We start from the raw sequence: 24,406 nt of genomic DNA, 5'->3' as shown, positions 1-24,406 counted from the left end.
AGGACACAGAGCAGTGCATTGGACACAGACCCCAGAAGATGCTCAGGACACAGAGCAGTGCATTACACACAGACCCCAGAAGATGCTCAGGACACAGAGCAGTGCATTACACACAGACCCCAGAAGATGCACAGGACACAGAGCAGTGCATTACACACAGACCCCGGAAGATGCACAGGACACAGAGCAGTGCATTACACACAGACCCCAGAAGATGCACAGGACACAGAGCAGTGCATTGGACACAGACCCCAGAAGATGCTCAGGACACAGAGCAGTGCATTACACACAGACCCCAGAAGATGCTCAGGACACAGAGCAGTGCATTACACACAGACCCCAGAAGATGCACAGGACACAGAGCAGTGCATGAGACACAGACCCCGGAAGATGCACAGGACACAGAGCAGTGCGTTAGACACAGACCCCAGAAGATGCATAGGACACAGGGCAGTGCATTGGACACAGACCCCGGAAGATGCACAGCTGACTCACCATAAATTTTTTTTTTTTAATTTATGTATTTCACATCCTGGTGGCAGTTTCCCCTCCCTCCTCTCTTGTCAGTCCCTCCTCCCAACCCCTCTGTTCCCACCCCCCCAGTCTACCCCCTCTGTTTCTGTTTAGGAAAGGGCAGGTCTCCCATGAGTATGAACAAAACATGGCATTTCAAGTTGTAGTAAGACTAAGCACCTCCCCATGTATTAAGGCAGGACAAGGGCTGGAGAGATGACTCAGCCGTTAAAGGCTAGGCTCACAACCAAAAATATAAGGCTGGACAATACAACCCAGTATGATGAGTAGGGACCCAAAAGCCAACAAAAGAGTCAGAGACAGCCCCTGTTCCCGCTGTTAGAGTCCCACAGGAAGACCAAGCTACACAACTGTCACATATATGCAGAGGGCCTTGGTCAGTCCCATGCAGGCTTCCTGGTTGCCAGTTCAGTCTCTGTGAGCTCCTATGAGACCAGGTTAGTTGATTCTAAGAATCAGAGTCTACTCTGTTGAAAATTTTCAACAGAAGTTCTCTTCTTCTGATACTTAGCTAATTTCTTAAAATATAAAAAACAATATGAGCAATATTCCTCCCATACTGCTATTCAGAATAAATTTCCAAATCTTTTTAATTTAGCTGACATTGAAACCAAGGGCAGATTGGACTGTAAGGCTTGCCCACTTCGGTTATAGAGCTCATCACAGTATCAAGCACAAGACAGAACTGCTTCACCTAAAATCCTTTAAGAGACACTGGTTTCAATCAGAGAGTACATATGTAGCTAAATGCAAGATATTTTGGCAATTAAGTAGGTTTTATACTAACTTAAGAACCAAAAGTAAGATCATACTGTTATCTGCTTTAATATACATTAATTTTTTTTTTTTTTTGAGACAAGGTTCTCTTGTATAGCCCTGGCTGTCCTGGAATTTGCCTTGAAGTCAGAGATCCACCTGCCTCTGCTCCCAAGTGCTGTGATTAAAGGCCTGTGCCACCAACGCCCTGCTTTTAGTAATATTTTTACATTAGGAATAACTACTTAGATCAATCGATTAGCACTGATTTTCAAACAAAAATGTTTTCTTATCCACAGAACAAGAACAAAGCCCAATATTCTCCTCTTAAAAAGAGGACTGTCTTCTGGACATTGATATCTCCTGTAAGCATGGCAACAGTACTGACTATCTCACAGAGAAACTTAAGGATTGTAAGGGGTAAGAAAGGACAGCACCCACAGACCTTTATGACACTTACAAATAGTCACATCATTAAACAGTAGACTCAACAATATCTTCACTCACTTCAAGATCTTGGCTGATTAGTCCTAGGACCACGTCTATGCATATGAGGGTCCCTGAACGTCCAATGCCAGCACTGCAGTGTGTGACCACTGGGCCCGACGTATGGATGTATCTCATGTAGGAGATGAAAGTGAGCAGGTCGTCCGGCTGGGAAGGTGTATCATGGTCTGGCCAGGCAGTGAAATTCAGATGAGAAATGTGCCGCACCTCTCCTGTCTGAAAGTGTAAAAACTAGAGTGAGTTACAATGTCACACCATTCCTAAGTCAGTTCCTCATATTATTTTCATCTTTCAAACTTGAGTAGTATATGGAATCAGACCAAAAGAAAAAATGGAAGGAATAAAAAGGCTTCATAAATACACAAAGCTGGGTGTGATGGTGTATACCTAATTTCCAGTATTCAGACCAAGAGAGGAGAATGGAGTGTTCAAGGCCAGGTTAGGGATACATAGCAAGACTGTGACTCAAGACAACAGACAGGAAAGAAAGAAATAGAGATCTTATCAAGAAAGAGGTCGGTCTGTTTGTTTTTGGTTTTTTGAGACAGGGTTTGTCTGTGTGGTTTTGGAGCCTGTCCTATATCTCGCTCTGTAGACCAGGCTGGCCTCAAACTCACAGAGATCTGCCTGACTCTGCCTCCATAGTGCTGGGATTAAAGGTGTGTGTCACCGCCACCTGGCAAGGGTTTCTAGTCTTATACCACCCCCACCACAGCCACCTCCACCCTCATAGTCCTGGAGGCTGGCAATGGTATTCAGGTCCTTGAGTACACTAGGCAAAAGCCATACCTAGCTAGTGTGGGCTCATTTAAACCAAATACACCGATAATGTTCAGTCTCAGAACCTTTATACTTTCTTTCCAGTTAGGATCCCCCTACAGGATCCCCTGTGACTTTATTACCAGGTGTATCAACCGAGCAATGGGTACCAGGTGTAACAACCTGAGCAATGGATACCAGGTGTATTAAAACATTTCATGGTACCTAGAAGCATGTGCAATTTTTATGTCAATTTAAAATGTCTAGGTTTTATAAAAGAGTAAAACCTTGACTACTTTGTAAAATAATAAACCATAAAGTAAATTCTCACATAATGTTTACGTGATGCCAACAGAAGTCAATCAATATACCTTCTTTTTTCCTAGAAAAGCTTAAGAAGGGGCTGAGGGCACAGCTCAGTGGGTAAAATGCTTGTCACACAAGCACCAGAACCAGAGTCTGGATCCCAGCACCCATACAAAGTGCTGGGCACAGCTATGGCCCTTTATACCAGTGCTGGGGAGATGGAGACAGGCGGATCTCTGGGGCTCAATCCGTGAGCTCATGTTTAGTGAGCACCTTTCTCAAGAAGTAAGGTGGGGAGCCGGAGGAAGATTCGAACATCACCTCCAGCCTCCACATGTACTCACACATACATATACCCACACACATCTATGTATACACACAGGCACACATATACATAGAGGAAGAGAAACACAGAACAAAACCAATCTGAAGAAAGCGGAGTATTCAGCAGCAAACATGGCTGCACACAGCTCTTATTTCTGGGACAGGGGGCAATGCTGAAGAAACAAACAGGACGGCTTTGTTATGAGGAACGATCACTGAGCTAGCCTGCACTAAATTTATCCAGTGTAATGACAGCTATAATGGTACAACTGTCCACACACGATAAATACGGTAGCTGCCTTTACAAGGAAAGTGTGATAGTCACAGAGGTGGTTTTTTTTTTTTGTTGTTGTTTTCGAGACAGGGTTTCTCTGTGTAGTTTTGGTGCCTGTCCTGGATCTCGCTCTGTAGACCAGACTGGCCTTGAACTCACAGAGATCCACCTGGCTCTGCCTCCTGAGTGATGGGATTAAAGGTGTGCACCACCACTGCCCGGCTAGTCATAGAGTTTTAAAAACAGCATGGATTAGTCTACTTAGATGTTGGACCTTAAAAAAAAAAAAAAAAGGCAAATTTCTATGTATGTTAGAGTTCTGAACTACTTTGCACTATTTACTCCTAAGCAAAGAAGGATGATCACGTTAGAAGCATCCCATCCCAATACAGCGTCTAGCAGAGGAAACTGTGAGGGGCCACACTTAAAACTGCCCTGGATGCTGGAGGATTAGGACTTTCAGGCTGCCCGTAGCTCTGCAGCGGTTTTGAGGCCAGTCTGGGCTATATGAGACCTTGTCTCAGAACCGAAATCACAGCAGACGTCCATTGCAGCGGTCACAGAAACATGCAGGCCTGCTTTCTGAAGGGGAGCCAAGGCTCAGGAGGAGCAAAGACGACTCACCTGAATATCCTCCAGGCTCAGCACCCTCACAACGAAGCCCTTCAGCTGCTGCATTCTCAGGAGAGCCAGGCGCAGCCTCTCATTGGCCATGGTCGTCGTGCCGAGGATGCTCGGCCAGTAGCGCTGGCATTTGACTTTCTCTCCTTCCATCTCCTGCGTCATCATTGCTATCACTGTGGAGTTCTGCTCCCAAACCATCTGCCAGAAATCCCCCACGGTGGTGGGCAAGGGCCCTTGGCAGGCAATGTAGACGAACTCCTGTGTCCCCACTGGGATCCTGATGAAACTGGCATTGATGTATCCGCCTTCATCTCCAAGAGGCACTCTTGTGGAGTCATCTGTGAAGGTCCACAGCCAAAGGTCCATGTCATGATCATGCACTGTCACCGAGTTTCACACATAACCAGTCAAAGGTCATGACTGTTCCTGTAGCCCCCCCCCACCCAGACTCACTGCCACGTGCTTTGGTGGAGGATGTCTTCAAATGGCAGCAGTCCACGCTATATTTATGGTTTTGTTACAACACTGTATCTAAGACGTCAGCGTGGTGGCTTTCTGTGAAACTTGGAGTTTGCTAATATATATTTTATTTTATATATAGACTAAATTATGTGTAATTAATGTGATAATGTATGTAATGAAATTAAACTTAACAAATATAAGGTGAACTTCATAGTAAGCAATTAGAGAAACAAACACAAACACCTTTGTTATTTCTCTGTCAATATCTTGATACCAAGGATAATAGTCTTGAATGATGGGACAAACACTTTCACAGAACAAAAGTTTGCATTGAAATGACACTATCCAAGCAGCTGCTACAATCATTATTGACATATCTAACTCTTATGCAGACCTGAGAAGAACTTTCTACTTTGTCCGTTGTTATTACTTGTGTGTGTGTGTATGTACACTGTGTTCTGGGAGGAGCATGCCACAGCACACACGTGGAGGTCGGAGGACAACGCGACAGGGCTGTCTTCCTCCTGTTACCACGTGGTCATCAGCCTTGGGGGCAAGTATCCTTGCCTGCTGTGCCGGCCTCATTTTTATTTTAAATATTTGTAAATTTAACAAGTAATTTTGGTGGCAATCAAGGTAAAACCTCTAAAAATAGTTTTCAAAATTTATTGCTTGACTTTTATCTCTTAGTTCACAATTTGCTTCCTAACAATAGATTACTTTTGTATTTATAGTTTGTCCCATTCTGACTTCTAAATACACATCTGAATTATTTTGGCCTCATATAACAACTGCTACCTACTTAATGCTGAACCATGGTCTACTCCCATTTTTAAAACTTAGATTCCTTTTTTTTTTCTTCTTTTAAAGACAGCCCTCTCTGTGTTGCTGTCCTGGAACTCACTCTGTAGATCACGCTGACCTTGAACTCACAAAGACCCCTGCCTCTGCCTCCTGAGTGCTGGGATTAAAGGCGTGCCCAGGTAGACTCACTTTTTACAGGAAAACTTTCAAAATGAATTTTATGTTTCTCATCTTAATTGAAAAATTCAGTTGCATATTATTTATAACAAGATTGTCTTTTCTGGGCTCCAGTGATGATAGGATCAGCGTCACATGCTATAATCCAAAGTGCTAATACGTAAGAAATTGCCAAGTTAAAATTTTGGGACACACACACACACACACACACACTCTTAAAAAAATCACATTGTTGGCTAAAACATGGGTTGAAATCATTCCTTTTATTTCCTTCTAGAATCTGGAACAACTGAAAGGTTCATGAAGCCTGGCACTTCATCAGACACGTGCATGCACGCAGCTGCTCATTACCATTCACATGTCTGTAAACTTAAAGTAAGTAGAATAAACTGATGGTGTGGTTACACATAAATCCAAGAACGATCATTTAGAAGCAATTAATATGTATGTAAGTATGAATAATATACATACATATATTTTGTGTGAATGAACAGGTATATGGGTTCATATGCACATGTGGTACGTGTACACATGTGTGCATATGTGTGTAAAGTCACTCAGGTATCATTCCTCAGGAGCCATTACCTTCCTTCTTTGAGACAGGGTCTCTCCCTGGGACCCGAGTCTTACTATTAGGTCCAGCTGGTTGGAGAGCAAGCTTCAAGGAGCTATTTGTCTCCACTTCTCAACACTTCACCAGCTGAGTTATCTCCCATGCTTGCCAATTCAGATGTAGAACACAACCTGAGAATTACTGATTAGGTATCACCAGTTAACTTCTAATCAAGAAACAGTTTTGAAAAATTCAGGAGTATCTCAACAAATGTTTAAGATGGCCACGATTGAGCTTCAGAGTACATAGAGCACTGAAAAGAGCATCTGCACTGTAATCTATTTGTTACCAATGACAATTTCTGCCTCTGTGTGCAACATGTACTAATGTGTGAGGTGCAATGGGTCAGGCCAGCAGGAGAGCTCAAACAGTTCAATTCACACTGCACACACACTCAGAGCCACACCAGAACTCACAGGGCACACACACACTCAGAGCCACCCTGGAACTCACAGGGCACACACACACTCAGAGCCACGCCAGAACTCACAGGGAACACACACACTCAGAGCCACACCACAACTCACAGGGCACACACACACACTCAGTTAGAGCCATGGCAGAACTCAAAGGGAACACACACACTCAGAGCCACATCAGAACTCAAAGGGAACACACACACCCAGAGCCACGCCAGAACTCACAGGGAACACACACACACTCAGAGCCACACCACAACTCACAGGGAACACACACACTCAGTTAGAGCCACGCCAGAACTCACAGGGAACACACGCACTCAGAGCCACATCAGAACTCACAGGGAAGGATATTTTTGTATCTGTTCTTCCGTCGGTTTTCCTTAGTTTGTCCAATCAGACACTGATCCAGAGGTTTTAATTCTTGAAGATTCTACAAGGAACAAAATGGACATAAGGTTAAATCTGTTGACTAAAGCCAAGATTTAGTCAAGGAAAATGCTTCTGTTGTACTGATTAGGGCTGGCTATGGGTGCTAACAAATAGAGATTTCAGTATGGATCTGGTGAGCCATTGCGGGAATGAGTTAATGGCAAGTACCTTTGACTGGACATGTCATAATCAGCTTATTTAATAGACAGAACTTCTTAATCTAAGTTTAAAAATGTCTCTCTATATTTTATAATAATAATATATATTATATATAATATATATATATATATATATATATACACACACATTATATATATATATATTTAAAAAAAACCCAAACCCTACAGAATCAAGTTTTGCTTAAGGCAACATCTGGAGTATTTTCTTGACAGTATGATCTGTCACAACATCACAGGCCACAGTGTGTGGTATTTCTGTTGTGAGACAGTTCACTGGGCAATGGTCAATTCTTTCTCATTTCCATTCATCCCCTCACTCAGAAAAGATACGTCGACTGCCTCTTCACATACATGCAAGGCAGTGTAGTAAGTGCTTGGGATATGGTAAGGAGTAAAGGAACAGTTCTAGCTCTCAAGGAACTCATAGCTCCCGAGAGGCAAAATGGAAATAAATATGGCGACATGCCTTTTACAGATGAGTAAGGTGCTGAGGAAGGGGAACAGAGCTCTACTTTAGAGAGGATGTGATGGAGCTTCTGTGATGATGTTTAACCCCAAACCTTACAGAAGACTCACGCACTTCTACAAAATGAGATTTAGAGAGAGGAAGTATCCACCCAGTTACTGCGTGGTTCCATGGAACCTTCCGAGTACAAGCACACACACAGCAGCAGCTCTCAGTGAAGTACCTCCTTGCAGTGGCAAGAAAGGATGCACAATGAAGCCAACAGTTTGAGGGGCAGGGACGAGGTTGCCACAAAAGCCTGGTGGGGCTGCATTCTCCCATCATCAGATTGCAGGAGCAAGGGCTCCAAACTGGCATGCATACCCCAGAAGGGCCATGTCTAGTTGCAGCAGCTGCATGTACCAACACCCCCCACTGCACAAGCCAGGATGACTTTGAACTCCCTTCCTCCTGCCTTCAACTCCCACAGGCTAGGAATACAGGCATATGCCATCATGTCCAGATCTTTTTTATTTGTAAAAATTATTTTTATGCATGAGGAATGGAGGTTATCATTAGAAAAATCTATCTAGTTCTGAGCCGTTAATATGATCTTGTTTAGTTAATATCATTAAGATCCTCATTGGGAAAATTAATTTATCATTAGATATGGTAAGATGGTATTTTTAGGGTTGGAAGTAAGTTAGCTTCACAGGGAGTGTTGGAAAACCATCGGTATTTTCAAAGACCTGGAAGTTTTTCCTAACCTTGGGCTAACAAGGCCACATTCTCCATCAAATAAACGCACATACCACTTACCTGTAGTTCCTGAGCAGGGATCCCTTGGTCAAGCAAGCCTTGAAGCGTGCGGATGGTGGCCTGCAACTGAGTGCCGGTGTACTTGCCGGAGGGAGGGACTCTGACCACAGGCAGGGCAGCCAGCTCCTCATTTGTCAAAAAGGGGTGATCTATCAGAAAGGACCAGATGACTCTTCAGTTCTCTCTCCCCAGAGCTGATTTAATGAATAAGAGAGCTCACTGGAGCCTGTTCTCACTTACCATTGTCTCACACAAAGGGGCGTCTTAAGAGTACATGAGACTGTACAGCAACATGGCTGACTGGCTGAGAATCATAGTCTACCCACTGCACAGCTACTTCAGCCAGCCTGGAAGGAGCTACCTCACCACTGTTCATGAGTCCGGAAGGCTTGCGACTTCCAGATATTTGTATTATTGAAAGGAGCATGTCTTCTTTTTGGTTTGACTTTAATGGCACCATTTATATGAGGAAAACCTACCCAGTTCCCTGCTGTTTTACATTAGATTCTAGACATTGGGGGAGATGGAGACAAAGACATCAGACAGTCCACACATCAGGAGACTGCTCTCAGAACACAGCCTTCCCTTTTTACTACCCACTCTTGGCATCCAGTGCTGGTGTCCTGACATTTGACAATGTTCTCCCTGCAGAAGAATACTTTCCTTGGGCTATTCAGGAGTTGAATTAAACAAGGACCCCAGAAGAGCCTGGGTCCAAGTGAGTGCCTGCTATAGGGACTATTTAGAATAGAAGTCAACTACCATCCCAGACAAAGTAGGGGCTCCTTAACTCATCGAGTGGTTAGGGCGTGGTGGTGGTGCAGCTGCTGTTTGGGCAGCAGGATGAACACCACGAGGAACACAGGGCTGGACCAGAACCCTGAAAAAGCTCGGTGTCTGGCTGGGGCATGGTTAGCAGTGATGCACTAATTGCTCACATGCAATAAAGTACCGCTTTACAATGGAGGGTGAATGCAATCGGAGCACAAAGGCCAGGTGACGAGCGTGGGCTGCAGGCGCCCACGGGACACCGTGCACAATAGTCTACCTAAGCAGAAAGGGGTTCCAGCCACGAATTCCTTTTGAAGTATTAATTAGTCATTTATCCCAGCACTCAGGAAGAGGCAGGTTGATCTCTGTGAGTTCAAGGTCAGTCTGGTCTATGTTACAAATTCCAGGTTAGCCAGGCTACATAGTAAGACTGTCTTAAAAACCAAAACAAACAAAATTACTAAGGCTTTGTGCTTAGTGTTGTTTTGTTTGCTTGTTTCAACTTGACACAAGCCAGAGTTATCTGGGAAGAAGGAATTTCAATGAGAAAATGCCTCCATCATAATGGCACGTAGGCAAGTCTGTGTGTGTGTGTGGCACATTTTCTTGATTAATGATTGACGTATGAGGGCTCAGGTTACTATGGGCAGTGCCACCCCTGGGCAGATGGTCCTGGGTTCTCTCAGAAAGCAGGCTGAACAAGCCATGGGGAGAAGCCAGGAGGCAGCACCCCTCCGTGGCCTCTGCTTTGGATCCTTCCTGGAATTCCTGCCTTGACTTCCCTCAGTGACGGACTGGGATCAGAATGTCTAAAGTGAAGAAACCCTTCCCAAGTTGCTTTTGGTCAAAGTGTTTTATCACAGCAATAGAAACTCTAACTAGAACAGACTTCAAGTAATAAAACTCCACCCCCGTGACAGTAATATAACATTAAAAAACATGAGCAAAGAGAAGTGAAGTGCTGGTGCTTCTCCACTGGCTTGTTTGGTAAAATGAAGTGGCACGAGGATGGAGCAGCTGGCACCTGGAGAGGCTGGCGGTCAAGGGTAACTGGTTCCTGCATCTCACATATTCCACCAGTTTTACTGCAAGTCAGATGAGCTCTTTGGTTTCTCATTATGCAATAGTAAATCATGACTTTTTGTTTCCTTTTACGTCAACACACTTCGTGCTTCCCCTAAGCCACTGGGGCTCTATGTCAGTAATGTGGTTATAGTAACCAAAGTCAATGTCTATGTGATTTAGCTTATTATACTTAAAACCAAAGAGCATATACATATGACCAAATAGCGCCTATGTACTGTGAGAAATTATCTTTTAAAGCATGTTTTCTATCTACTGTTTTTAGTGAAAAACCTAGTAATAAAATTCTTGCCTTTGCTGGCACCCTCGTGGTCTGCGGCCTCTACTGGCGGCTCGCTGCTTCCGCGTGTGGCTTCTTCTCCAACAGATTTCCCCTCCTGTGATGCCCGAGTTAAGCTGTGCCAACAAACACATTTGGAATATTTTTGTCTCCAAGGTAATTTTAAATATCATGATTCAAGCCACTTATTTCCTCTATAACAACTACAGTATCACGACACTTGCTGAGCTCTTGAGAAGGCTCCGTGGGCCCTCAGGCCTGATGGCCCAGGTTCATCCCTGGGACCCACAGGAAGGAAAGGACGGCCACTGTCACTCAGACAGCTACACTTGCAGTGTGGCATGTGTGCCACACATAGGCACACATACAATAAACAGGTACATGTAAAAAACTAAAATAAACTTTCTGATTTAAAAAAATCAAATTCCAACTGAGTATGGTAGCACAAGTCTGTGCTGTCAGTTCCTCTGGAGGCTGAGGCAGGAGGATCACTTGAACCTTGGTGTTGGAGACCAGCCTGAGCAACACAGCAAGACCTTGTCTAAAATACAAACAAAACTTAAACATAAGAACCTCTAAATCTAAGTAAGGTCCCCAACGCACAGTTCTCGAAGTTTACGGTGGGCGCTAAATGTACTGAAGTGGGCAGCAGCAGGGTCAGCTGCAGACGGACGCCAGGTCTCGGAATCTTAGACTGAAGGAGTCCCTGTGGGGATGGTTTTATTTGTGTCAACATGGATGGCATTATTTTTATCAGCATATAACTCCTCTTTCCAAAGTGAGCACACGTATGTGAGGGTATGCAGGTACCCATGTCTGTACAGGAGTAGAAGTCTACCTTGGATATTGTCTCGCAGGTGTGGTACACTGACAGGATATCTCAAGTGTTGGAACTTGCCCAGCCAGTCAGGAAGCCCTAGGGATCTGGTGTTTCTACTTCTCCAGCGCTTGATTACAAGCCCACGGCACCACGCTCAGCTTTACTTAGAACGTGAGTTCTAAGGCTCAAGCTCACGTTCCCATGCTTGGGAACACAGCCCCTTGCTAATGGCCATCTCCCCAGCCTCCCTCTCATTTTAAAAAAGCAGCTTCCACTCACTACTGCATCATGTGAGTTTACCTGTGGAGGAACATAATCTTTAGCTATAACCGTGGGTGAAGACTGTCTTGGTTTCACTCAATGTAATGAAACTCAGCACAAGTTCTCATTACTCTGGGGGTAGAGATGATGCCATCTGCTGTGATTCAAATCTTAAGTTTATTCCCATGTGTTCAAGGCTTGGTCCACAGCTAACAGTATGGGGGAGCTGGAAATGAGCTCCTGAAGGAGATCTGGGGATCTCAATTCCTCCTTGTCTCTTTACTTCCTGTCACCGTGTGGTTCTCTTTGCTTCACCACACACTGTGTGTCATGACATTCCACCTTGTCACAGATCCGGAGCAACCGAGTCAACAGTATCAGCTGGAACCTATGGATCCGTGGCTCAGACGACCCTTTCTTCCTGCAGTGTGATTTAATCGGGGTATCCTGCCACAGCCATGGAAAGCTAAGTCACAGATCAGCCTTGGGGAGGTGACTAGGAAAAGGAAACTAGGCAGGAAATTGGCATTCAGGTGTAGGTGAGGTAAATAAAAATCTCATGGTTTTCACTTTCTGATGGTCAGTGGAACTAAGCTGAGTTCTCTGTCTGAGGATACCAGTACACCCCACTAAAGCAGGGCACAGACTGAAGCTCCCCAAATGTCAAAAGCAGGACAGCAATTATCCTGTTGGGTTTTTTTTTCCTGATTTATTTATGTGTATGAGTGTGTTGTCTGTGTGTTTGTATATGCAACAGGCATGTGCCTGCCGCTCCTGGAGTCTGGAGATCAGAGGATGACAGCAGGTAATTCGGAAGAGAGTTACAGATGGTTGTGAACTGCCATGTGGGTTCTAGGAACCAAACTCCAGGCTTCAGCTGAGCCATCTGGACCCTTACATTGGTTTTACTGTGGTTTTTTTTTTTTTTCTTTTTTTTTTTCTGCTCCAACTCATTCTGGGTTGCAGTTCACACTTATTTGCAAGTTCTGCATCCACGAGGTTAATTTATTTTTATGTCTCTCCATGTGTACATCCACCCTGGAGCTGGAGTTCTGAGTAGTTGTAAGCCGTCCCAATGTTGGTACTGGGAACCAAACCCAGGACCTCGTGAAGACCAGTACATAGTCTTAACTGCTGACACCTCTCCAGCATCCATGAGGTCATTTTGCATTCCACCACATACACTTTTGTCTACAAGGACATATTTTGGCAAGCTTCCCACAAGGCATTCCTTTTTTTCCTTATTCCTTTGAACACCTGTTTGGTATCATAGTAGTACTCCCTCCAATGTATCATTTTAAATGATGTTTTCTACTATAAACAAGGTTGCAATTATTTATCATCATGATTCTGCAAGAATATTCTCTTATAGGAGTTGGAATAAATTCTTTAAAGTCAAACTGCTAGTTAGAGGGTACTACATTTCTTCACGGCTTTAATGACATTAAAACAACAACAAAAAAGCACATTCAAGAATCAGTAATATTCAAAAACCTGTATTTTAATGGTATTTTTAGTTGTCTTCCTGGGAGATCAAACTAATTTACTATCCTTTCCTCCTCCTCCTCTGCCCAATGAAGAGCACTCTACTTCTTGGATGTCTGCTGATGATTAGGTATGAAGCTATTTTCTTATTTTTTAAAGAGTGTGTGTGTCCAAGGAGGCAAGAAGAGGGGCTATCCCCCAAAGCTGGAGTTACAAGAGTTATAGCATGGCAGAGCTCCATGAGTTCAAGTCCAGTCTGGCCTACACAGCAAGTTCCAGCCACCTGGGGGCTACATAGTGAGACCTTCTCTCAAGAGCAAGACAAAGAAATAAGAAAGAATTTCCTAATATCCTTGGTTTCATATTATTTAAGATATTTGCATATTTTATTTAATTATTTATGTGTGTTTGCACACATGTCACAGTACACAAGTGGGGACAATCTTCAGGAGTCAGTTCTCTCCTTCCAACATGTGAGTGCCAGGGATTGAACTCAGTTCACCAGGCTTTGCAGCAATCACCTTTATCCGCTGAGCCATCTTGCTGACCCTGGTTTCATTTTCTTATTAATGAAAACTTAAAAATTTGAAAGTACAGAAAAATGGACAAAAATTTAAAAGAAAAAAATCACCCATAATATAGCAGGAGTCAGCGTTTCTGGCACATTTCCTTTTAAACCCATTTTTTTTAAAACCATGGTTAAGAGCATGCTACACTTTTTTTCTTTTTGAGCAATAAGGATAAAGACATTTTCTTATGTCAAGACAATCTACTTGTAACAAACCTTGAAAAACATATTATGTTGGGTATGGTGGTGTATCTCTTTAATCCCAGAACTCAGGAAGCAGAGGCAGGTGGATATCTGTGAGTTTGAGGCCAGCCTGGTCTACATTGTTTCAGGCCAATCAGAACTATGTGCTAAAACCTTGTCTCAAAAAGACATTATCTATATTTAACCATGGTTCCATAATTTAATCGCTATTTTTATTTTAAAACAAAAATTGTTCATTTCATTAAAATAAAAAGAACAAAGTGTTAAACACATGTTGAAAAATTATTTACCTTTCATTGCTTATTTTTTCTTTACATTCTTCAAAGCCATTCACTGACTACAATGAAGAGAAAGAAAAGTCAAATTAGTTCACTGTAACAAAACCAATCTCATAAAGCTTAATTTTTTTCTTTAATTACATTTATTCATTTCATGTTACATGTGTTTTGCTTGTGTATGTGCATGCTTGATGCCCCTGGTCAGAGGAGGCCATCAGATCCCCTGGTTCTGGAGTGATGGATGGTTGTGATCTGAGAATCGAAGCTGGGTCCTTTAGTAAGAACAGTCAATGCTCTTAACCACTGAGCCATCCTTCCAGCACCAAGCTTAATTATTTTTCTGAGAATTACTTTTTATGTTGGCAATGTTATCATTCTTACATTACATATATACATGGCATTCAAGTCACACACTCCCAAAAGTGGCTGAGGCATCTTCAGCGCCTATGAAGTTTTGTTGGCTAATAGTAATGACTTTCTTTGCTTACCCTTAGCTCAAGTAGTTCTTTTTAAGAAAAGATTTACTTTATTTTAATTATGTGTGTGTGCATGTGCTGTGTACAGGTACCTGTGAGGGCCGTAAGAGGCTGTCAGGTCCCCTAGAACTGGAGTTACAGGGGTTTTGAGTTTTCCAAAATAGGTTCTGGGGACTGAGTTTGGGTCTTAACTGCTGAACTATCTCTGTAGCTTAAGTAGAAAATGATTCCAAAGTACATATCTCATCTATTCAGGAAGTGCTAATTTATTAATACAGATGGTCTGGCCCCAAGTATTTGGTTTTAAACATTATGTATTTGTGTGTGTGCATTGCATGTAGGTGTTCATATGGGTCTGTGAATGTGTGCACATGTGTGTGCATTGTATGTAGGTATATGTGTGGTCGTGTGAATGTGTGCACAAGTGTGTGCACTGTAGTGGATATATGTGTGGGTGGGTGAATGTGTGCATTGTATGTGTTTGTATGAATGTATGCATGTGTGTGTCAGCATGCATGTGGAAGCTAGAGGCTGATGTCCCGTGTCTTCCTTGGTTGCTTTCTACCTTATGTTTTGAGATGGGCTCCCAGGATCTAGAGCCCATATTCAGCGAGGCTGCTGTCCAGTGAGCTCCAGGGATATGAGGATGTGCTTCCTTCCCTTCTCTGGGGCAGATCTGCAACTTATGAGCACAGGTTCTCTCCAACCCCCTACCACCGGGTTACACGAGTAAGCCCTGCTATTACTAGGCACTGGGTATCTGAATGCAGGCCCCTGCACGTGCTTCTTAGACACTTTATGAACATCTGCCCAGCTCCGAGCATCACTCTCAGAGCAGAATTTCCTGGATTCATTTGCACTTTGGGAAAATGAATTACAAAACATTTTTGTGACAATTAGTAGAATATTCTCTTGCTGTGAATCTGAATTTTTAGATTAATCCCAGATAATTTCACATGCTAATTTCCTGAATTTTATAATCATTTTTACTGACTACCTTGTCTCCCACTAAAAAAGTTAAATTATTTTACAGAACCATATTTAATTTGAATGATTATAGAGAGAATTTTAATTTTAGAGTTTACTATTAAAGAACAAGAAATGAACTTTTCATGTCCTTGGTATAGTTTCAGTTTATACATTTTTTGGATGAATTTATGCCTAGAACATGTATTTATTTTATGAATAAAATTTCACAACTGGTTAAATATAATCTGATTAACATACACAAGTATGTAGACAGAAATGTATCACCCTAAAATTTTGTAAGTTAAAGTTTAACCCCCACTGTGGCTGTATCTGCAGATGGTACCTTAAAGTGATAATTAAAGTAAGCAAGATCACAGGCATGTTAAGGTCACAGGCGAGGTAGGGTCAAAGGTGTGGTAAGATCACAGGTATGGGCTTCCAGATCAATAGAACTGGTATTTTACAAGAGGAAGAACAGACACCAGGCAGGGAGCTGATACAGAGGAAAGGACACAGCTAAGATTGTAGTTTGTTCACAAGCCAGAGAGACGGGAGTCAGAACCCAGTGGTGCTGGTGCACTGGCCTTTGGAACTAAGAAAATAACCCTGTTGTGTAAGCCACTCCAAAGATACAAACAGGCTCCAACTCAAGCGCCTGCTCCTGTGAAATGCTTGGGTAGGGAAGACACAAGGAAAATGGTGGGACCTGCCATGTGGTCACACAGATGAGCCACTTGGGTTTTTTAAAATGAATTCTGTCTTGTGAGAGCTATTTTATAGGACAGACATGGGAATCTTTGCTACACTGTTGATTTATCAAAACAAAACAAAGAACTCCCAAGTAGATGACTGGTTTAATCTATCATGGTGTATCCATACAACAGTATATTAGAAAGAATGAGGTAAATTTGTATGCACTCATATAGAAAGAGGGAATGAACAACTGTTAAATGAAAATAAGATTTCTGACAATATGGTAAGATTTATATTAAAAAATGACATGGGCCTTTCCCATGGTACCAAGTTATCAGCCGTGTTGACCTTGGACCTGCCCACTCTTGGAAAGAAGGGTTGCTGTCATTGCAGGATGGTAGGGTAGATAAGAATACAAGTTTTATTAATAACTATCTGTGGTAGTCTGAATGAAATGTTCCCCACAATCTTGGACATTTAGATACTTGGTCACCAGCTGGTGGTTCTATGTGGGAAGACTTAGGAGGTGTGGCCTTGCTGGAGGATGGATGTCACTGGAGGCAACTTTTAGAGTTTAAAGACTGCCATTTTTAGTTTGTTCTGCTTTCTGCTTGAGGTTTGAGATGGGAGCCCTCAAGCTTCCTGCTCTAAGCACCACGCCTGTTGCCGGTTGACATGGTCCCCTCTATGACTGACTCAGCCCCTGGGACCAGAAGCCCAAATAAACCCTTCTGTAAGTTGTCTTGGTCATGATGTTTTTTCACAGCAGTGGAAAAGATAAGTATGACAAGATTAAACAGGAACTTCACATCAATAAATAGTTACATTTAAAGTAATTTTTCAATGAAAATATATCCTAAAATCAATATAAGTAAAGTCTTCTGACATAAACATTTGTTATTATAGGTCATTATAGTGAAGGACAAAAATAATATGCTTTTTTCTCTTTTTTAAGAGAAAAGAAGTTTTAGGTGACAATTTTTAAATGGCAGGCGAAGCTCTAAAAGAGACTTTGAACATCCCTAGTAGATGTCAGTTTTAAAATATTGTAGTGAAAATATAATTCCATTGTTATGATTTATAAGAGTCCTGAAACCTTTCAAAGAGCCTGTGGTATAACTACTAATATGATGACAGTATAAAAGACCATCTCAGATAAACCCTCTAGAGAACAGTGTATGTTGAGACAGTCAATGTTTATAGAATTTTTATGTACTAATAAGAAATAAACAGAAGCCACAGCTTCTTGGTATCCACACATAACTGTAAGTAACAGTGAAATAACCTGTGTGTCTGAGTGGCGTGTAAGTATATAGACGGGGTTGACAATTTCAGAGTCTAAGTCAGCAGGTTTGACTCTCTCTACCTCTTGTCTCTCCTCATCCCTTCCCTCTCTCTCCCTTCAACTGAGAAATGATTCAGCGTTTGCTGGGTCAGACCACACTGGGAGGTAATAAAGTAACCCTGCCTTCCTCCACCCCCACCACTGCCGCTGCTTTCCCTTGCGGGTGAAGACAGAACTCTGGTGAAGTGCAGTACCCCAGGCTACTCCTGCAGGTACAGTCCTCACCTCAGGGACATCCTCAGCTAATGGAGAACCATCCAAGTCTGTGTCTGCTCCTCCTTCTTCTGGTGTCTCCCCGTTTGTCCTCCGCGTACCTGGGAGAGAAGCACACAGGTTGAGAGAACTAAGAAACGCACTGAGGCAGTGAAAAGCTTTCTTTTACTCACTAAAGGAGGTGTAAATAGACCACACGAGTGCGCTGACTGGGAAAGCAGAGAGTAAGTGGCAGGACACACGGTATAGAATAGTAGTTGAATTTACCTGTGAAAAGGCCACGCTTTAACACTGGCTTATTGTCAACTGCAGGAGAAGATGTTTAGACTAATATATTTATAAATAAAAGCTATGACATGTACTTTCGATGATACTCTTCCTTTTTAGACAAGAGTCTCATGAAGTCCAGGCTGGCTTTGAACTTGCTATGCAACTGAAGATGACAGGGAACTTCTAATCTCCCTGCTTCCATATCCCAAGTGCTGGGACTATAGGTGTGTATCACCATGCATGGTTTATATGGTGCTGGGCACTGAACCTAGGGCTTCATGCATGCTAGGCAAGCACTCTACCCACAGCTACATGTATGCCTCCAATAATGCATTCTAAGTCTCATTAATGAGGGAACTCACCCACAAACCAACAAGGAAAAGACAAATTTTATTTTATTTCTGAAAACAATGTCTAGAAATTGCTGAAGGTATTGCTAACATCATTCAGTTTTACTCAACAACTTTCCCCCACGCATGTGCTTGAATTCCTGGGCACACTGATTTATTCATCTGGTTCACTGACCTGGAAAATAGGCCCCTCTGGTGGCATTAGTCTGGTTTAAGAGATTCTGGGCTTCTTCATCCACAACATCCAGCAAGGACTGGATAACTTCAGCTTCTTGAGGATCATCATAGGTGTCATCATCTTGGGAATCGGATTCTTGAAAAGCAGGAGTTTATTTTAAAAGGACTGAGAAAGGGACAGTCTCAGTCCTAAATGCCAGTATCTCCTTGGAAGGACAGACATGGTGACCTAGTCCTTTTCCTCTACCAAGTATGCTGGCTGCTGTGACGAGCAACCACACAAATGCAGCTTAGAGACAAAAAACAAAGGCCAATACTGGAAATATATACCTTTTCATGAAAAATTAACAATCTGATGCTCATTTCATAAAATTAATGTCAAGTAATTCACTAATGAAAAAATAAAAATGTTATTTTCTCAAGATTAAGGATACAGCAGGCCCAATAAAATACTCTCAATATAAAATCTGTAAGGCATTTGGTAGTCTATGAAGGCTGCTCACAGCATGCAGGAGACATCAATCGCAGTAACTGTCTTTTCAACCTCCCAAGTCATTTTAGAGCCGAGAGCGAATACCGGACATCTGCACATTATGCAACCAACAATGCTGGTTTTATAGTCTCTTATTCTTTCATTTCTCCCACCAATCTTCCCTTTTAAAGCTGTGTTAGTATGTGAGGTGACAGGAGGGATTACTGAACTTTTAGATCATTTACAGTAACTGGGTGGCTTATTTGAAAACTACCTTTGGTTTCGGTCCGGTCCGTTAAGTGCCTCATCTGAGAAGATGAGCATTTTCCTCTAGGGTCCACAGCTTCAGCTACTTCTTCCCCATTAACCTGAAGTACAAGAGCACAGCAAACCACCAGATTACTATTTTGTTAACTTCTGGGATTGGAGAAGAACTGACCATGGCTCCTCCCCTCTTCCCGCTGAGTACAAACTCTTATTAGATCTTTGCATTTTGCATCTGTGTTACTGGAAAATATCTGTGGAGTGAAGTGTGCAAAGTGGATGGGGTTCCCATCATCGAACACATCGGAAATTGTGTTATTTCTTAAATTTATTAGACTACACAAAGCTCTTATTTGAGGCATATTTTATGAGGTTTTTTTCTTCTACAGAACATTTTAGAAAAGTTTAATAGGATTACAAAGGCCTAAAAGTTATGAAAAAGGAATACAATTATTTTTGGTTCTTCCTTCTTAGATAGGGTCTTGCTATGCAGCACAGGGAGGCCTCAAACTCACGTTCCTATTGCTTCAGCTCTTAATGTTGGAATTATATGTATACAACACTGTTCTTAGACAAAAGACAACAAACTTTTTAATTACTCATCAGTGTGTTACATGGATGCATGCTCCAATTTGGTGACTTGACATTTGTTAGGTGTAAAGACTCTGCAGTATAGTTTAGCTCTCTTGTGAATTTAAGGACAGAACAATGGACTATAACTATGGAATCACTATACATCACTGAACTGAAGGCAACATTCAGCTGACAGACTATAGCACAGCCTACAAGGACAATGTAGCGCCATGGTTCAGTGCTAGAGCATTTGCACAGCTGGGCTCAATTCCCAGCACAGCTAAAAGAGACATTGTTTCTGGGTTAGGGATGGGGGCACATGCTCATTTCTCCTCTCATGCTGGGACCATGTCTGGTGCAGACCAGGGCAGGCCCTGTGCATGCTGCCACAGTCTCTGAGTTTATGTGTGTCGATCTCACCTAAAACTAAGTGTTCTAAGGTCTCTCATTCTCTGCACATTGTCCAGCTGTGGGTCTCTGTGTTTGTTCCCATCTACTGCAGGAGGAAGCTTCTCTGATGATGGCTGAGGAAAAACTGACCTATGAGTATTATAGAATGTTCTTAGGAGTCACGTTATGGTCATATTCCTTTAGCAGAACAATGATATTTGGTTTTTCCCTAAGTCCCTGGCCTATCTGGTCTCCAGTTATACGTCCAATTGATAACTACTCACAAACGAAAAATTGGTTCACTCCAACAGTCTCACTGGGGATACAAAGTAGTCTTAAGGGTAGGTCTAATGCCCAGCAGTAGATGGCCAGCACAAAATCAAGTTGATGACATCTCTGGAGGTTCTTTGTCTCATAAGGTTTACTACAGAGCCTTTAAAATTTTTATTGTATTTTTTACTTTATCTCACAAGTCATTTTTGTATACGTTATGGCTTCTAGTGTTGTGTTTTTAAAGGATTCCAGTGTATGCGAAAATGTGTCTCTGTGTCTACATGTGAATTTTGTGTTTTTTCTTTTTCCTTTTGGTTTTTCGAGACAGGGTTTCTCTGTGTAGCTTTGGTGCCTGTCCTGGATCTCCTTCTGTAAATCAGGCTGGCCTCGAACTCACAGAGATCTGCCTGGCTCTGCTTCCTGAGTGCTGGGATTAAAGGCCTGCACCCCACCGCCCGGCGATTTCATGCTTTTTCTCTGGCTCGTTCTTCTGTCTGACTTTTGTCCTATTCTGGCTTGTCTGTTTTCGCTTTATCATAGTTTATTACTATTCTTTAGATGCCTGTTTTCCAGTGAGAGACAGAAAGGGTTGGATTCTGTTGGATAGAAGGCGGCGTTGATCTCAGAGGAGTTGGGGGAGGGGAACCATGGTAAGAATATGTTGTACGGAAAATAAGTCTCTGTTCAATTAAAGAAAAAAATGAAAAAAGACAGGAAAAAAAGTAGATTTGGATAAACTGATAAAATTAACTGACTAAATCACGATGTGTACTGTGGCTCACTCTGGAGCCCTAACTCTTCTTATGAAGCTGTTAGATATGACAGCACTACATCTCATAAGCTGGTCATGTAGCACCCACAGCATCAATGGCTGTGAAATCCCATTTTCCACGAGAAATCAAGGTCTGAATATTAGTGTTCAAGCAAGAATTTTGTTAATGAGACTTCCTGAAGATTTAAATTCTGACAGAAATGTTGGCACCCACAATAATAAAGGCCCTATGTTTCCAGGGTTTGATGTTAATTCAATAGAAACTACACTTCTTTCTGTCAACACACTGACACTTAAAAAAGAAGCAAACACTCTCCAGCACGAGTAACATTGGAAAACCGTTGCTTCAGCTGTGTGAGGCTGAAGATCTGGACCACCATGAAAGCAACTCTGCTATAGCACAATGCAAACAACACACACAAAACGCCACTTTTGTGCTACAGTAATTTCTGCCTAAACATGGTTCCCACTGCTGCGTGTTCCGGGACTTACCACATAAAATGTGTGCCATAACATGATGTGGTGTCAGAAAGGTGTAGAATGGGCTTCTGTTCACTATACAAAATTTCTTCTTGAAAACCCAGCTCATGTCCAGAATTACGTTGAGATGGTATGATTTTTTCTTTTTTTGGATTAACTAAAGAAAAGTGTTTTAAATGGGAGAATATGCCTTTTATACTACTCAAGCGGACATCTGAATAGTAAGGGTGTGACTTGACTCATGGGGTGAGTGTAGTTTAAAGCAGTCCAACAGAATAAAAATCCAGCTGTGATGCTTTCAGAAAAATCACATAACATGGACAGAAGAAAACAAAACAATAAACATTACCCAAACTGAAGGGTACACAAGTACACTTAGAGAGAACATCAAGTGGAACTCACACAGCATCTAAAGCTTTGCCAAATGACAGTTCTCTGTGCTAATCCTAAGTGGTTTAAGACCTCACTTTATTATCTGGAAAACACTACTTAAGTCTTTCAAAACAAGCGAGTCTGTTTCTTTGGCTAATACTGTTGGTCCTTACCAGGGCCATAGGTTTAGCCTTCTCAGGCTGCTGGTGGCTAACATTAACCTGAGAGGGCGACTTTGTTGTTGTTAATTACACACCTCTCTTCCTATAGTCCAAGAGACAAGTGAAGGGACTGTGTACATTAACCAAACATCCTGATGCTAATATTACCCAGTCAAGCCATTAGCCATGAAAGTCAATGTACCAAAGGGCGAAGGCTTGAAAGCTCTGCATTTTGAGTTTACTTAGCAAAGCCTCCTTAATTCATCACAACAGACTCCTACTGTGAGCATATGTGTCTTAACAACATTTAATTACAACATCAATTTGGCATGGAACATAAACACATTGGTTATTAAAAGTAAGAAAGATGTGAAAGGAGTTTGTTTTTCTTGCCTTGGAGAAGGAATTCTGAGGTGTGAGAGCAGGACGGCCACAAGGCTGCGTACTGGTATGGCCTGAAAGGAACAGCATAGAGTGGTATGTGAGACAACTGAAATTACAAGAGAGACATGGAAATTATCCAAGATACATAACTCTGAAGATACAACTCAACTAAAAATTCTGATACAGGGCCAGTGAGATGCAACAACAGGGTGAGTGCTTGTCACCAAGACTAGAAACACCTGGGCTGAGGAGAGCCAACACCTGCAGGCTGTCCTTTGACCACATTCATGCACAATGGCATCAGTGTGTGTACACACTACGCAAATAAACAAATGCCAAAAATCTTCAAAGAATTCTGATCCATATGAAATAAAGACACCCCGTATTTTCTAAGGATGTTATTTTTAATTATACATGAAAAAGGTCAGAATACAAATGCTGTAAGCCAAGTAAGTAGCATAAAATATAGAATGGTTTAACTTAAAAACAAACAAAAAAACCACATCCAAATTCTTTTTTCAGACAGGGTCTCCCATGGCACAGACCGGCCTCCAACTTGGTATATACTCAGAATGCCCCTGAGCACTTTATCCTCCTGCCTCATCTCACAAGTGCTGGGATTACAGGTGTGCACCACCACACCACGGGGAGGGGAACCAAATCCCTGAGAGAAAATAGTACATACCAAAGCTGATTTTCCCTTTGTAGGTATATTATTTACATCTGCGATTCCAGTGCTTGGGAAGCAGAGGCAGGAGGATTGCTATGAATATGAAGCCAGCCTGGACTACAGAGGGAGACCCTGCACCAACTCCGACAAAACAAGCTGTTTGGGACTGAATGATTCAAGTAAGAGAGCCCGAATGGAAATCATCCCACCTGAAGGGAGCACCATTACAATGTGACAAGTGTGGAACTGAACTCACTCTACTCCTGTGTGGGAGAGGTTCATTTCCCAAAGTGCCTTGGCACAGGCACCATACGTGGATAAATGGAAAAGTACTTTAAGTATATTCTAGATAAAATACTGATTTTTTTCTCTCTTTGTAGTACATGAGTCCCAGGGCTTCTATCTGAGAATGACCTGCAGATAATGCTGGTAGGAGGATGAAGGCTGAGGCAGAATTTTTATTAACATATTTCTGTAACTTTGTGGTTGGTGTTACATAGACCCCAGGAATTATCTCATTTTCTTTGAAAGAAATGTAATACATTTTAGAACTCCAGGAAAAATAACTGAAAGAGCCTATCAAAACAAGCTACTAGATCCAGAAGTCCTCCGGGCACACTATTAGACATCGTAGGTAGTTGTTTACAGCCTCCTCTTGTGCTTTCTCTTTCCCTTCTCGGTCCCACAGAACTTAGTTCCAGGGAGTCAAGCCAGAGAGCAGACAGAGGTGCTCTCCACAAGGTGTGGGCCCTGGACGGACAGACAGACAGGCAGGAAATGTTCTCTTCAGTTTTGTGAGCTCATCTGCTTGAAATGAACTTATGGAGAGCAGGGAACTAACCCTTGGCTCTAACAGACAAACTGCTGTGGTATGGTTTCCAGCAGTTGCTGCTGGCATTGGGTGTTACTCTCTCCAAC

The 24,406-nt window shown here is 42.4% G+C and overlaps 1 protein-coding gene across 6 annotated transcripts in view; it reads right to left on the bottom strand.

Moving 5' to 3' along the window:
- Positions 1-24,406, bottom strand: part of Ptpn13 (protein tyrosine phosphatase non-receptor type 13) — a 187,684-nt gene that overhangs the window by 4,782 nt on the left and 158,496 nt on the right. For all 6 annotated transcript variants that reach the window (XM_052735547.1, XM_052735548.1, XM_052735549.1 and 3 more), the window contains 10 exons: positions 22,828-22,889; positions 19,424-19,517; positions 18,676-18,813; positions 17,893-17,981; positions 14,197-14,243; positions 10,581-10,684; positions 8,435-8,583; positions 6,902-6,992; positions 4,085-4,422; positions 1,798-2,013 (listed from right to left, as the gene is read on the bottom strand). In XM_052735547.1, the coding sequence (XP_052591507.1) occupies positions 1,798-2,013; positions 4,085-4,422; positions 6,902-6,992; positions 8,435-8,583; positions 10,581-10,684; positions 14,197-14,243; positions 17,893-17,981; positions 18,676-18,813; positions 19,424-19,517; positions 22,828-22,889 (1,328 nt within the window). The remainder of the gene's footprint in view (positions 1-1,797; positions 2,014-4,084; positions 4,423-6,901; positions 6,993-8,434; positions 8,584-10,580; positions 10,685-14,196; positions 14,244-17,892; positions 17,982-18,675; positions 18,814-19,423; positions 19,518-22,827; positions 22,890-24,406) is intronic.

This window comes from Peromyscus californicus, unplaced genomic scaffold (assembly GCF_007827085.1).
Source record: "Peromyscus californicus insignis strain IS unplaced genomic scaffold, ASM782708v3 Scaffold_13__1_contigs__length_99412109, whole genome shotgun sequence".
In the NCBI taxonomy this organism is placed as follows: Eukaryota; Metazoa; Chordata; class Mammalia; order Rodentia; family Cricetidae; genus Peromyscus; species Peromyscus californicus.
Note: the sequence above shows the minus strand (reverse complement) of the source record. Positions and strands in the feature narration are given on the sequence as shown.